General features: G+C 42.1%; 1 protein-coding gene across 2 annotated transcripts in view; it reads right to left on the reverse strand.

Moving 5' to 3' along the window:
- Positions 1–16,222, reverse strand: part of TMEM50A (transmembrane protein 50A) — a 455,243-nt gene that overhangs the window by 330,325 nt on the left and 108,696 nt on the right. For both annotated transcript variants that reach the window (XM_044060091.1, XM_044060090.1), the window contains exon 4: positions 13,771–13,838. In XM_044060091.1, coding sequence (XP_043916026.1) covers positions 13,771–13,838 — 68 coding nt within the window. The remainder of the gene's footprint in view (positions 1–13,770; positions 13,839–16,222) is intronic.

Consider the following 16,222-nt stretch of genomic DNA (forward strand, 5'->3'; position numbering starts at 1 on the left):
AGATTCATCAGTGGTTAGTTTTTAGTTAACTGATCAAGCATAAACTCTTGGTATTGTATCATGTGAAACTGACAGTTTAAAGCTCTAGCTGAGAGAGTAGCTGAAGTGTAGACCTTTTACCCCATCTGTCTAATGACCTTGCTTCCCTTTCAGAAGGAGTAGGGTTTTAGCTATGGTCGGCTACTGCCTTGGGACCCTGGGATATAGTTTCTGGGTCTGCAAGTGGGGCCTTGTAAAGGTGGTGATGAGTATCTGGCACCCTGTAAAATCTGTCTGGTTTGGCAGGGGCTGGGGTAAAGAATCTGGAGCGGAGTAAACATCATTGAAAGCATCATCCACCACAGAGAGAACAGGAGGTATAGCTAAGGGCCTGTGCTGTGGGAGGTGCAGAAAGGTCCTAAGTCTTTTCTGGAGTCTGAAAAATCCTGTTGCTGCCATTGGAACTGTTCTCGCATGGCATGCAAGGTTTCCCCAAAGGAGAATTCTTCTGGTGGGGAAGCAGCTGGAATGGATTCTTCAGCATCAGAATCTTCAAAATTGGAGAAGGGAGCCTCTGGCTGGTCAGTTATGTCTGATTCATCAGCAGATTCATCTGAGGACACTGGCTCAGGGGGCTCTGCCCTAGGTCTCTTCTCTGGGGGCTGAGAGGCCCTATCTGGGTGAGATTGAGATCCTCTGATTAAAGAAATTAAATCTTCTGCCAAAGTAAGCATTTGGGAACTAGAAGAGGGCCTGGATGTGGGGGGTTTAACAGGCACTGTTTTAGTAGTCTTGGCTGCTTTAGCCCTGGCGAAGGCCTTAATGGACATGGCTGCTGGAGGCCTAGCAGCACCACGTGCTGGGGTAGAGACATCCAAGGGGATGGTGTCTGATAAGTCAACCACCGTAGTGGGTAAAACTTCTGAGGTCGATTCAAGAGTTGTAGCAGGGGCCTCAGTTGTAGGAATAGGTTCAGCTGTACTTAGATCAGTTTTCTCGGTTTCGGCCGAAACCGAGACACTCGGTTTGCTTAACCATGGTTTCGGCCGAAACCGCGGACCGCGAGTGTCGGTCTTTATCTTTGCGTTTTTGGTAGATTGGGTAGTCGGAGGATCCGACGGCATAATGTCGCAAAATCAGAACCGAAAAACTGTTCTGCAAACTCCGACCGACGCCTAAGCGTTCGTCGGTTGAAAGAAGCACAGGCCGAACAGGCTGCTACGTCGTGGGCTGGGCCTAAACAAGGCAGACAGTAAGAGTGGAAATCTTTATGAGGTATTTGTTTCCCACAGGTTAAACAATTGTTAACTTTTTCTGACATTGGCTGAGGCAAGAAAGAGTCCCCAACGGGTACTTAGCTTTAGAAGTCTTCGAAGTAGTATTCGGTAGAAGTAATCTCTGGATCCGACCGACCGGCACTTGCGAACAGCTTCTGCTTCGGGCGCCACGCGGCAAGAAAGACTGAGGAAAATGGCGTCGGCTGATGCTTTTATACCCGAAGACCAACAGAGATGACGTCGGGTGGAGTGCGACATCAGCCGAAGCCGGACCCGGACTTTGGAATCCGGCCGACTGAAGGGCTGCCTGACGACAGGACAACCCAGTTGTTATGACTGCAGATGCATCCATGAAGGACATCGTGTTCCACAGTTTTGTGCGCCAAGCAGCACTGGTTAGCTAGGGTTAAATTATTCCCGGCTCCACTAAGTCTCCTCTTCAGTTTTTCACTTGAAACTAGTCTAACTCTCAACCTAAGCACCCAAAAAGCATCCTACAGTCCAGCACTTGCTCAGACCTATTAACAAGCACTAATATACCCCGACACTTGACTGCCCAGCAGGGCAAGGCTCTTTATCCACCCCTCACCAACCAAGCGACTATGCAGCTCACCCTACTATTCAAACATGACCAAAGGGCAACTTCAGGTGTACTCTCCAGTCCAGCTGGTGAATCTGGGTAATGTTACAACAGCCTCATGTACACAGACAGCCCTCTCCTCCTACCACAAAACACTAACATATGTGAGAGATGCAATTATAGAGCCAAACTGGAGGCTAAGGCATCTCCACCCAAGACTGGAACAGACAGTCATGAGGAGAAGGTCAACACTTGCACCACACCTCCAGCCTCACATAGACCTACTAAACCAGCACTGGCAAAAAGTACACATAAATACCCAAAATCATACTCAGAGGCTCTAAATAAAAACCTGCAAAAGCATCAGAGAGCTCCAAAGCAGACACCCACAAAACCTGCACCTCCAGTCACAAACCAGACAACACATAACACACAAAAATCAATGTGCCGCACAATCACAGCCCTTAAGGCAAAATAACATACCTAACACACTAGTAATAGGTGACTCAATAGTCATGTACACTGACACCCCACTCACTAGGCTGGACAAGAAGGTTACCGTTAGCTGCCTGTTGGGAGCCAGAATCCGCCACATAACACAAGCACTCAGGTCAATCCAGAACAAGTACAAATATGACTGTCATTGTTCATGTTGGTGTGAATGACCTGAGCCGTACCTCCCTGGACTACATGAAGAGACATGGAAGTGCTCTCTGATCATGTAGCTCAGGCGGGTATGACCCTGACCCTGAGTAGCATCCTGCCCTCACCAAAAATGACAAGAAGGTTACTGTTAGCTGCCTGTCGGGAGCCAGAATCCGTCACATAACACAAGCACTCAGGTCAATCCAGAACAAGTACAAATATGACCGTCATTGTTCATGTTGGTGTGAATGACCCGAGCCGTACCTCCCTGGACTACATGAAGAGACATGGAAGTGCTCTCTGATCATGTAGCTCAGGCGGGTATGACCCTGACCCTGAGTAGCATCCTGCCCTCACCAAAAATGATACCTCAGTATAAAGAAAAAATGATCAATTTCAACAATTGGCTAAGCTTCTGGTGTCATTCAAAGGGGATCCAGTGTCTGTCAGCCTGGGATGACATGCTCGACAAGCCACGTTGCTTCGCAAGAGACGGCTTGCACCTGTCACCCCTTGACTTTCGAATACTGGCCAAGGCTCTTGCTGCCCCCATAGTGCCTTTTTTAGGCAAGGCTTAAAATTCAAACCCACCTTCGTAAACAGCACAAGTAAAAAACTGAGGGTTATGCTACTCAACGCCAGGAGTTTAAATCTCAAAATGCAGGCGCTCGAAGCACTCCTAAGTATGGAGAACGTAGACATCTGTGCAGTAACTGAAGCCTGGTTCAAGGCTCCAGAGAGCACTCCAGCACTACTGGGCTACAACTCATACCACACATTTCAGCCACAGAACACAGACCAAAACACAAAAGGAGGGGGTGTATCCATATTTATCAAGGATACCCACACCTCCAGGTTAGTGGCGCAGCATGACAGCTCTGAGATCATCCATGTGCAACTATTGGGCAAATCTGGAATGCAAATTGTGGCCTGCTACAGATCACCTTCCATGTCCCAGGACCACCACTCCGCCTTTCTGGAGAAACTGGAAAACATGAAGGTCCTACCGAACACCCTGCTCTTGGGAGATTTCAATTAACCTACCATTAACTGGGAAAACTACTTGAGTACAAACTCCCAGGCTCAGCGCTTCCTGGAATTTATCAACTCAAACGCCCTGGATCAGCTGGTAAACTCCCCTACCCGAGGCCACAACATACTGGACCTGGTCATCACCAAAATGGGCGACAGGTGCTTCGTACCGGAGGTCAACCCATCACTGGTTAGATCAGACCATAAACTAATCACCCTGGATGTCCAAACCCCACCACCTCCCCCAACAAAGGAAACCACAGTGAAAAACTTTTCTAAAGCAAACTTCACCTTACTTAAGGCAGAGGTGGTAAGTTTCACAGCCCCCACGCTGAAGGATAACACTGCCCAAGATGCACAATCCTTTACAACTGCACTCTGAGCACCAACAAGGATGCATGGATCGTGCCATCCCTAGCAAAATCAAGACTCACTCCCCTAAGTGAAGGAAACCAGTCTGGAGGACCCCTGCCATAAACAGGTTATACAACAAGAGGAAACTAGTTCAGAAAAAAAGCAAATCCCAAGAAGGAAAGACATCCCTGATCAGTATAAAACTAATGTCCTTCATAAAATCATCCAAGGCTAACTTCGAAAGAAAAATAGCCAAGGATTCGAAAGATACTTATGTCAAGAATCTAAGTGGCAACTCGCAGATATGCTCTTGAGATAGTGCAAAATAGCACAAAATATACTGAACCTACTGATATTGCCAACATACTGGCAAATAGATTCAGTGCAAACTTCACCTCCCTCTCACCTTCAAAAGAGCCCACAACAATACCGGAAAAGTGTAGTGTACCGGAAATCACAGAAGCACAGGTGAAAACAGCCCTTTCAAAAGCCAAAAACACAGTATCAGTGGGGCCAGATGGTGTCCCAGGCTGCATCTTGCACGAACTACAGAACAAACTAACCCCCCACCTACACATGCTGTTCAACCTCAGCCTCTACACAGGCTACATGCCCACAGAACGGCACACAGCAATAGTTATTCTGCTCCACAAAGGAGGGGCCACAACTGACCCTGGTAACTATCACCCCATAAGCCTGACTAGCCTGGTCTGCAAGGCTATGGAGCGCACCATGGAACCCATTAACAAAGACATTGGGAACCTCCAAACACTTGACCCAACCCAGTTCGGCTTTAAGGGCAGATCATGCCTACTAAACCTGGTTGACTTCGAGACAGTTACCAAGGCCATAGACGAGGGAAAGGTGGTTCACACAGCCTACCTTGATCTCGCTAAGGCGTTCGACATCATTCCTCACTTGGGTACTATAGAAAAACTCACCAGCCTGAACATACACCCCTACATCACAAGATGGGCTGCCAACTGGCTTACAGACAGAACTCACAAGGTAAGAATAGCGAGCTCCAGGTCTGACTCTAAACCAGTCACAAGTGGTGTCCCGCAAGGCTCGGTTCTGGGACCCCTACTGTTCGGCATATGTTTCTCAGAAGTACAGACAAACACAGGAGGACTATGGCTAACCAGGTTCGCCGATGACTGCAAACTGGGAGCCATAATTGACTCTCCAGCTGACACGGACATCCTCCAAAAAGGCATGGCCTCAAGCTAAATGGCAAAAAATGCATAGTCTTCCCATTTGGGAAAAACAAAAACATCCACGAATTACCACATAGGTGGCAGCCCCCTTAATACAGAAGAGGTAATATGAGATCTGGGGACCCAGGTAGATAGTAATCTCTCCTTTGACAATCATATTGCCAAAGTAGTTAGGAAATCCTTCTATGTGGCCCATCCAATTACTAAGGGGTTCGCAACTAGAAATAAAGAGGTTATATTGCCCTTCTACTCGTCACTCATCAGACCCATCATAGGAGAACAATGCCCCATTTGGGATGTACCTCACAAGACACTTCCAACAGCTGGAAAGACCACAAAAGTACCTCACCAAGACGATTACTAGCCTCAAACATATGTCCTATGCAGCCTGACTGAAAAAACTCTGGCTGTACTCAGTGGCATATCGCTTACTCAGAGGTGATCTCTGCCTGACTTACAAAGCCATGTCCAAATCAGAATTGATGGACATGCTCCACCTAAAAAAATCCAAGTCACTGCGAGCCACACGCTCTAGTGAGCTAAACCACGCCACAGCAATAAACAGAACATACTGGAGGGATAGATTCCTGTCACAGAGACTCCCCATGCTTTGGAACAAAATTCCTAACTACATTAGGCAGAGCCCCTCACTAACACTCTTCAAGAGAAGCCTTGACGAGTGGATGGGTAACAGAAAATACACCCCTGGGATCACTTCATTGGCTCTGCTTGACAGAGGCTCAGTTAATTAATCAATGGGGTGGTGAAAGCCGACAAACTCTGGCTAGGCTTATAAATGCCCTCTGGCAGATAGCCTAGTACCTACCTATGAACCAAATAACCGTACTTGATACAAGTATGTGCCATACATACAAATAATTCTAAAACTATCATTGCTATTATTTTTGTTTACTGTCTACAGTATATTCTCTCTTTAAACGATGGTCGGGATAGCTGTTGCCTGCCTGCACAGAGGAATTTCACACCTCATTTCTTTGAGTTCTAACAAGTGTGAAAAGAAGGAAATCCAACTGTAGCCACTTGAGACGGAGCCAATGAAACATGAAAAAACTCCTATATACCAAAAGACCCTTACAGCAATAAGCAAATGTCTCATGTTTGTAATCATTTTTAATACAAGACTGTCCTTTCAGAAACCTCTTCACCGCAATAGCAAAAAATGTACAGCAAGCAGAATAAAAAAGACAAGCTACTCTGGTATGCAGCCTTAAGATACAAACAGTTTCAAAAACTTCAACACTTAAAGAACCAGAAGAGTACATTTTCTTTCCCAAAACATCAAAGGTTGTGTCCTTCACAAAACACAAGTGTGTAAAACATAGCTGCTCTAAACCAAGAGATTTACTCACAAACACTGGCTAATGTATAATGTACGTACTGTACCTGCGTACTATGCATGTATTCTACCTATGTTCCAAATTTCAGCACACACAACAAATCTATTAATTACCTTTATTTTTAAATTAATATTTTCTTGTTTGTTCTCTCCATTGTAACTGTTGTGCTGCATACCACTGTAAAAACATGTCTATTGTAATTTGTGTATATACTGATCATGTCTAAACATCTAAATGTATCTGTAATTTTTCTATGTGGAGCTTTTCTCCCAGAGCCTCTGCTGAAAAAGGGCCTTTTCGGCTGAGACACACACAGTTAAATGTAAACTAAATAAACCAGCAGCTTATAACAGTAAATCAAAAATGGAGTCTACAGATTCATAGGTAGGTACTAGGCTATTAGCCCTAGGGCCTATATAAGCCTAGCCAAAAAGGTACCCTGGCTTTCGCCACCCAAGAAAATAATTTTCCTGTGCCCCTGTTGAGCAGAGCCACAGAAGTGATCTGCAGGGTGCATTTCCCATCCAATCATCAAGATTTTTCTTGAAGAGTGCTAATGAGGAGCTGTTTGACATAGATAGGTAGTCTGTTCCAGAGTATGGGAAGTCTCCGGGACAGGAATCTATCCAGCCAACATGTTCTGTTTATTGTGGTGACAAGGTTTAGGTCCCTACAGCGTGTAGCTAGGAGGGATTGGGATTTCCTTAAGTGGAGCATGTCCAACAGCTCTGGGTTTGACATAGCTTTGTATGTTAGGCAGAGATCGCCTCCGAGTAGGCAATATGTGACGAAGTAAAGCTGGAGTGTTTTTAGAATGTCTACGTAGGGCATCTGTTTGAGGCCAGTAATCCTCTGTGAGGTATTTCTGTGGCCTTTCCAGTTGTTGTAGATGTCTTGTGAGGTACATACCAAAAGGGGCATTGTACTCTATAATGGGTCTAATCAGTGATGAGTGGAGGGGAACAGTGACCTCTTTTTTTCTGGATGAGAAACCTTTTGTGATGAGGTGAGCCACGTAGAAGGATTTCCTACCACTGTGGTGATGTGATCAAAGGAGAGACTACTGTCCACCTGTGTCCCAAGGTTTCTTATCACACCTTCGGCATTAAGTAGACACCACGTATGTGGTAGTTCATGGGTACACAGTTTTTACCAAAGGGGATGACAATACACTTGTTGGCACTGAGCTTTAGGCCATGACTTTGACACCAGGCATCTGTCTCAGTGAGGCCCTTTTGTAGTATGTCCACATCGTTAGGAGTTTCGATTATGGCTCCTAGTTTGCAGTCATCTGCAAACTTTGTTAGCAAAAGACCTTCTGTGTTAGCCTGTACTTCAGAGACGTAGATACCAAACAGGAGAGGACCCAGGACTGAACCCTGTGGTACTCCACTTGTCACTGGTCTGAAGTCAGATTTCAAATTCTTAGGAACTTTAGGTTTTAGAAGAACAGTTCTTTCATAACACTCCAAACTTAGAAAAGTGGGCAAAAGAGTATAAGGGCCAAAAAAGGATGATCCACAAGGGATACACAATCCAACATTTTATAAAAGCCTTTTTCTATTCAGGTATTCCATTCTTTCCCTCTGAACATATTTAACATTTAAACCCATTATAAAAATGAAGGCCCTCAGGCAGCATCCTCCTCCTCCCCAAAATAGAGGTCCTCAACTGAAAAATTATAACCAGCCTTGCTGTCCTCAGTTTCAACAACAGACGACAGGCAAAGACAATTTGTAGTGTGAGAATGTTTTTGTTTGGGGGGGGGGGGCTCTTCTCCTCCCCTCTGCTTCATCTTAAGGCTCTCCTACTCAGTACCCCACATCCATTAATGGGTCTACCACTGAACTCCTACCCCCAGGACTAATCCATTACGGCAGAGGTCACAGAACCACCTGAGGGCATCCTGGGGTCTGGCTATCAACATCGGCTCGAGGGGGGTTCCTTTATGACATAAACAGGTTTCTCCACTCTCTCACAGTTACAGTGATGAAGCACAGGAAAAGGTGTGACTTTCACCATGCTTCTGTGTCAGCTCTACTATGCCCCCATCCTACTCACCCTTTGAACACACTACTTGCTATCGAAGTCCACAGCGTCCATCACGCAGTATCACCAGAGATGCCTACAAGACCACTCCTCCCAAGGATGGTAATGCTCATCCCTCCTTGCCGCTCTGGCAGTCGCACCAGCTGCTACATCAAACCCAGGTCCGCTGGGCAGTCATCAGGGCTTTAAGCCTCTACACCACAGGAGTGGCACAAATGCTTGTTTAAATACACCAAAAGCATAATCCAGCTTTAAAAAAAAATTCAGCAAGCTTTCTAAAAGTCTATTGTAACAAAGGAAACACTTTCCTGTTCCAGATCAGCACTTGAAAACCATATTAAAATGCTCATACCATCTACCTGAAGAAAGGCAGTATTGTCAACATACTTTGGAAATTAAAGAGCATATCTTGGTTATTAACTTTCACCAAAAAAAATCTGAAATAACAGAGAAATTTCAAGTAATTCAGAAACCCTAAGACAATAACTTCTTATATTTTGTAGATACAGAAAATCATTAGAACTTGGCCAAAAGTGCCACTGGAACAAATAAGTTCTGTTTCATACACAAAAGAAAATGATCTTACTGCCACCTTAAAGTGTTCTGTTGCAGCTTCTTTTTAACCTTATGCAGCACAGCATGTGGTGCCTCCAGTGCCATCCTGTAATTTCCTGCTATTGGGGTCTGTTTTATGGCGTCAAGTTGGGGTTAAATGCTTCATAAAAATCTAAGTGACATCACTGAAAAGTTCACTAAACTTTTCTCTTGGTAATGTCAATGTAGGATGTGTATGCTAGTGTCTCCATAAAGTTTAAAGGATGCACTACAATGTATGTGTGGGTCCTTATCTATTAAAGTAAAAGGACACATCCCCCACAATTCCTCAACTAGCGTCAGAGGGATTCAGTAAGATTATGTGGGCATATTCTTAATAAAAGTTTTTGAAGCTTTTTATTAAGAACCCACCGACATAATATTGTTAAGATGGGATGGAAAGTGCCAAGGCGTATATTAAAACTGCAGTATATTAAAACTGCAACTGAACACTTTAAAGGCTTAAAAAAAGTCACAAATGCAAGACAATAATCATAACATTACAAGCCCTGAGAAGCGAACACAAATTTTCTTTATTTCTCTAGGTCTGCTCTACCGATACACTAAAATAACTAAATAAATATGACTTCTAATAAACGTGCTGTAATGATTAAATTTCTCTCTTCACAGATAGCTACATACAGAGAAAATTAAAATGTATGTTTTGTATGCTAGGCTATAGTCTCACTAAATTTATCACTTACTCTCAAATACCAGAAGTGACTCTTATACTGACTAGGAGGCATTTTGCCATGACATTAAGTAAAGTACTTTGCTCTTTTTCAACAAGTGTCAAAGATCTGGAATGATTTGCATCACTTGAGCCACCACCAGTTTGAGCAGATGGAATCACTGATCAACGTCTCATTCACATGTGCAAATCTGACCAAAAAAAAAGGTCAACTGTTTTCTACCTTATCTGCTGCATTAAATTCCACAATAATACTTCAAAACAGTCTTTCTTCCAATCTAAGGAAAAGCTAGCTAAAGATGTTTACCCTTGGCCCTGGCTTGAAAAATGTAATTTAGATACCTCCCCCTTTTAACAAGACATCCCCCTTGCAGTTTCACAGCCAAATCCTTCTGGGCACAGGGGTGACAAATTGGGCAAACTATGAGAGGCTAGCAATAGGAATGGCCTTAAATGCTTGGAAGATCCAGAAGCAAACTGGTAGGTTCTTGGCAGGGTTGGTACATGGCTGTGATTACTGCTGACAGAAATAAAATAGTATCTGAAGTGATTGTTCTATATGATCATATTCTTGTTGTTTCTACTGCCTCACATTCAAAAGTGTACTTGCCTGAGTGCCTTCCAAAGGCATTTTTCACTGAGCTTAAAAAGTTACCACATTTTATCTGAGACCTTTCCGTCAGTTTTTCACAATTACTACCTTTTCAATCTTCAATACCTTCTTGCACCTTTTATCACCCCCACCGTTTTACCTTTAAACTGCTAACAAAATAGCATTAATTTCCTTACAGGCCTTTCAAAAATGAATGCCAATACTAGGCAAGCTATCCCAGGAATCATAAGATACTTAGCTATATGAAACTTAAAACAAATTTAACAGGTTCTTGTTACTCTTTACAAGCAGTTAAAAGTGCACAACTCCCAAACTGAGGTAGCAAATTGAGCTACTAATCCTTAGGTCTTTCTGCTTAGCCAGTGGTTTACCTCTATTACTAACCTACAATTCACTCAGACATTTGCTCACTAATCTTATGTGTCGTATGACATAAAACATGCAAGTAAGGTCTAAGAATGTCACATCAACATACTGTCAAATTTCAATAGATCAGTCTGAAATTGACTTCCTAGTGTGAATCAATGCTGTCCTAGGCCCACTGTACCACTTGCATGAAAAGAAACAGGCCAACAGTTTTCAGGATATATCTTGTTCCCACTGTAATGAAAAAGAATCAACTGTCCTCTTTCTGTCTTCTAGAGACTCATGTCCCCCCAATTTGTTAGAAAAAGGTTAGTTTGTGGTATTACCACCCCCTTCCAGTTTTTCAAGAAATGTTCTAAGAATTCAAGGGTAACTCTCATCAGATCAGTTTTTGCTGAGTTATTACCCTTTGGTTTCCGGACTTTTTCATGAACACATTCTCTGTGAAAAAAATGGAACACACTTTTTTTTTTTTTTTTATCCCTGGCACTTCAAATAACTTTATATGAGTAACTAGGTATCCATTTTCTTTAGTTCACATCTTTGCTTTTCTGACTGCCTTTCATTTTGTCTTAATCAGTATTGCTAACTTTCTTCAAGCCTTCTAGGTTAGAGATGTACGTTTCTCCCTGACCTTTGACACTACAGAATTTAAGAATCTCTCTACAGAATTTAAGAATCTCTCTTGTTCCTCCTTTTTAACCGTACACAATTTCTATGACGACATTAACGCATCTGTGCATATGCAATCACTACAGCAAGAGGAAACAATGTTCATTTAGTAGCTTGGGAAACGTGACAACTATACAGAAGAAGATGGCTACACCCATCTGCTGGGAGGGACATGCTAATCAGATCCTCTTACGATGCCCCATTTCAGTCCAGGGCTTGAAGACCGACAGTCATGCTTGCCTGGGTGGGAGAGCTTGAAAAGACATGGGTGCTGCAACTGGGCAGGCACTACCTCAGGTGACACTTCACAGCCTGCCTACCACATGAAAGATAAGTGTCAACACGGGGGTGGGGTTTGGGATAGCAGAAAATCCCTCACCAGCTGCAATATGACAGCATCTTGCTCGTCCCGTCCCACTGTGTTATAATGGCAGGTGCAAACACTAGAGCTTGTGCAGGTGATCAAACAGAAGGTAGACCTTTCTGGTGTGGGTCACATTAGAGCCTGCCAAGGCAGGGGATCTGCAGATGCAGGGGCTGTAGGGAGCAAGCATCTTCCTAAAACTATGTCCCCACTGTGTCAGAATCTGCCCCTTTGAAGTTCAGGCATCTCACCTGTGATAGGCTTAACTTTGAAGACAAGAAAATGTGAATCATAGTTTGATAATTTCTTTTTCACCGCCAAACGCTTGGCCCCTTTTTACATCAGAGATCTTCTTTCACTGTCTCAACTGAGGACATAAAGTCTAAAAGTATGTTCTAATAGTAGTTGTCAGAGGCCCAAAATATGTAGGACATCAGGAAAGTCTGTGTACTCTGACAACAGCTGCAGCTGAGGTACTCCAATTAACATCTGTTCTAATTGAGCCTCCCATCAAAAGTACCTCTACTTTCTCGGTACTCTGGATTAAAATTAATTTTTACAACATTTTTTCTGCATTCTGAGTACAGCATTTGTAGAGAATCCTTACATGGCACTTTCTAACATTTCCAGTTTTCAGTGTGAGACAGAAGATCTCCTTCACGTATTCATTTTTGTTATTTCATCACCTTCCTTTAGAGAGAGTGCTGCGACTCATTTTCTTTCTTGTTACTGTCTCAGCTTACCTGCAAACTGTATATCCTAGCATGCTTGGCTCCTAGATATTATTCTTTATGTACCTTGTTTTTTTACTGCCATAACAGCAATTCAAACCCACTGACTCCCATAGCTAACCTTCAAAACAAAGTCAAACTCAATGCTGTATCCAACACCTGCAGTGATTGGAGAAACCACAAAGGTTCCTCACAAGGAAAATTCAAGGTCTTCAGCATCTGTCCTATGAGGCTCATCTGAAATCACTGTCACTTTATTCCGTTTCATACGGACTACTCATAGGTGAGCTCTGCCTTGTGTACAAGGCAATCTTTGATCCTGCTTTACTGGAAATGCTGCATATCCGTAAGTCAAATAGTACATGAGTTACTATTCTAAAGATTTTAACCTGGTACGTGACACTAATAAAACCTGCTGGAGGGACAGACTTGTCTCCCACAGGTTACCAAACCTTTGGAATGGAATCCCACCATGTCAAACACAGTACCTCTTTGGCCCTCTTCAAACGCAATTTGGATGATTAGATGGGTGACCGCAAGTTCACCCCAGGGTTCCACCTGTGTCCCCTCTTGGACAGGGGCAATAGGTGCTGATTGTAGAAATAAGGGTAAGAACTTGGCTAGGCTTGTAAGGACCCTAGGGCCATTAGCCTATTAATTTCCTATGATCCTATGCTTGTGTTACACAGGTTACAATCCACACTAGACTATACAGAGAAAATGCCTACTGTGGCAAAATCCATTTCAAACCTAAAAAATGCCAAAGAATTTATTACTTAGTGCCAGAGATAGAAAAGTGAAGAGACTGGTTATTACATGGAGCAATATTTCACACACAACTCTTGTATCAAACTTAAAATCTTCAACAAGGAACAAATTAAACAAATGTAATACTCCAAGACATTATCACTTTTAGAATCTTCATAAAGTGCAAAATGTATTTTTGAAACAGAAAATGCTAAGCAAATTAAAAATAACATTGTCTGCTGTTAAAATAAGTTTGATATCCGCTCCAAATCTTAGAACGATTCACTTTAGCCTTTTTAAGTCAACAGACAGTTCCACAATATACATCTGCTCCTCAGACAGACAAGGGAATGTTTATTTGCCTAACTAATCCACAAAACACCCCTCAAAAAAAAAAAAAAATCAAAGCAGATTTGAAGCCCAATTCAGCAATTTAATAAGCAGCCTCAACATCAAATTGGCACAATTTCCAACATTTCAAGTTCAAAGCATGTTATCTACCCGTTTGCCCAAGGCACCCTTCACTGTAGCTTTCTCCACGAACCTGTCCATTGGATACTGCATTGATCCTACAGAAGGAAAAAAAAAACAGCAAGAGCAAGATAAGCATATGTAACATGAGAGCAGTAAATGAAGACAATCTTTCAATATAGTACTTTAATGGAAATACAGCTGCATTTTAAGGACAGAATGTTTAACAAATGCAAAAAGTGAGCAACAAGAGCACTCTACATCAGAGTTTATCTGGACAGAGCTGGCACATTTTGAAAAATATTTTAGTCTTGGTGTTTCAGTAGTGAAAGTTTCATGATACAGAAATGTTAAGTGTTAGCAACTAAAATTCTAAAATCTGCTAAAACTGAAAATCAAGCAGATACTGATCAGAAATGATGAACAATCTCTACATCCTGCTGGGAACACACACATTTTGCCTTGTTGTCAGCTGAACTCACTCTGGACACCTTATTATAAACACAGTTTACACATAGCCTTAGGGCTACTTCTCCCCAATAAAAGGCTTAACCCGTAGGCACTTTGCTCAGTTATCTTCTTATTCAAAAGGACTATGCAACAAGGTTTTCAACATTCGACTTTTCAACGCTATTATTTTATATGTTCTCTGATCTTTGTCATCTCCTTAACTGACCACACTAGTGGTCACCACTGGCATCAGACTTCCTTATGTACATCATATACTTCTTCTCACATCAGTCAGCAAGCAGGTCTCTAAAAAGAAGGCATGATATGCAAAAATGATCAGACCTTTGACACTTACTCCATACATAAAATAAAAAAAAAAAAAAAAAATAAATCTTAGAAAGAACAGTTCCTTACAATGAGAAGAGATGGGACTAAAAAGTTCAAAGTGTCAAGTACAAACCACACTATACTCTACTGTTAGACCTTCATTCATACAAAGGCGGATAAAGGCAAGCTTCAGCAGTTTGCTTCATATTTTTCAGTAACCCTGAACATGGTATGGAGCTCTGCACATAGGAAGGAAGTGTTACAAAAACAAATTCAGGTAATAAATGTCTAGCATTTATGTTTTCCATACTATTCACACCAACTCAGGAGGACTACAAGAACAACTTTAATTTTCTATAGTCAAAACTGTGGGGTAGCAGAAGAAAAAGAATCTTGGTTTACATTTCTCAATGTTAATCCTTTTCAAGTATTCTCCAGTTTTCTAGACAATTGTCTCTTGTTTGTTGGCAGGCCAACATCTATACCACACACTACAAAACTTCACTTGCCTTCATCAAAAAGTGCTTTTAAGATAAAGCATGCGTACAATCCAGTATATAGCACTGCCTCCATGTTGCTCCTTTTCCTTTCATGGCAACCAAAAAGCTCCACTTAAGAGGTTTCTGAAAAGTTCCTGAATTACCAAATCAACAGGATGCATAAGCTTTTATCTCAATGGTACACAAACCACCATGTTAGAAGCAATCACTTCAACCCCATGGTGGATTTTTTTTTTTTAACATAAGCTGTAAAATTGAGGCTATATACCTATAAATACTAATCAGCTAATTAATGCATGTAATATAGTACAAAGACGTTCTCAGAACTCAGCTGAATACAGACCTCATGGAGTTCAGACTACATCCAATATCTCAGGGAATTATTTACAGAGCATCTTGACATGAAATGGTATCAGAAAATTAGTATCTTCCATAACTAAGATGGTATAAACCTGCATAACCATTTTGAGAAACCATGAAACTATTACACATTTCATTTTCAAAACGTTCTGTGCTAGAAATAAATTTAATTTGCTGTGGAAATATAACTCTATAGTGCATTGGAATATTTGTGCTGCAAGATGGAAACCGGTCTGAAAACAAGAATTTATGAGTCCAGAAATTTATTTTATTCCTCTATGCAACAGAATTAGCTGAAAATTTTGAAGTCCAGTCTACAACATTCCTATGGATAGCCAAGAAGCCATAAAGGTCTTGAAGAGGAAAAAGACAAACCTGCAGCACTTAAGAATGAACTTGGTAATTATTACCAAGAGAGAAATAATCTGCCAATTATTAGAAACCTATTAATATAAACCCATTATTTACAACAGCACAGGGTCCCACAGGGAGTACAGATGCACATTACTACTCATCTAAAGAATAAAGTCAAAAACTGCAAATCTGGTGAGCTGCATTTTTTCTCTCGCTAAATGACACAATTTGTGGTTTAAGGTAGGGCTAGCCACTCTGTGGTGTCAAAATTACTGCTGTGACACCTTGACTCCTTGTGCAAAAATGGGAAAAAGGGGTTGAGGAGCTGGACAAGGTGTTAAGAGAAATACAGCTGACCTCATCAAAATACGTGAATATGTGCAAAGAAAGCAAAATTACTACTGTACGGTTAAAATAATTAAAGGGTGGAAAGGATGACTATAAAATAAAATGCAAGTCTAATAAGGCTAAACAAAAAATGGAGATAGGCT

This window comes from Protopterus annectens, chromosome 1.part2, assembly GCF_019279795.1.
Source record: "Protopterus annectens isolate FY-2018-M chromosome 1.part2, PAN1.0, whole genome shotgun sequence".
Lineage (NCBI taxonomy): Eukaryota > Metazoa > Chordata > Ceratodontiformes > Protopteridae > Protopterus > Protopterus annectens.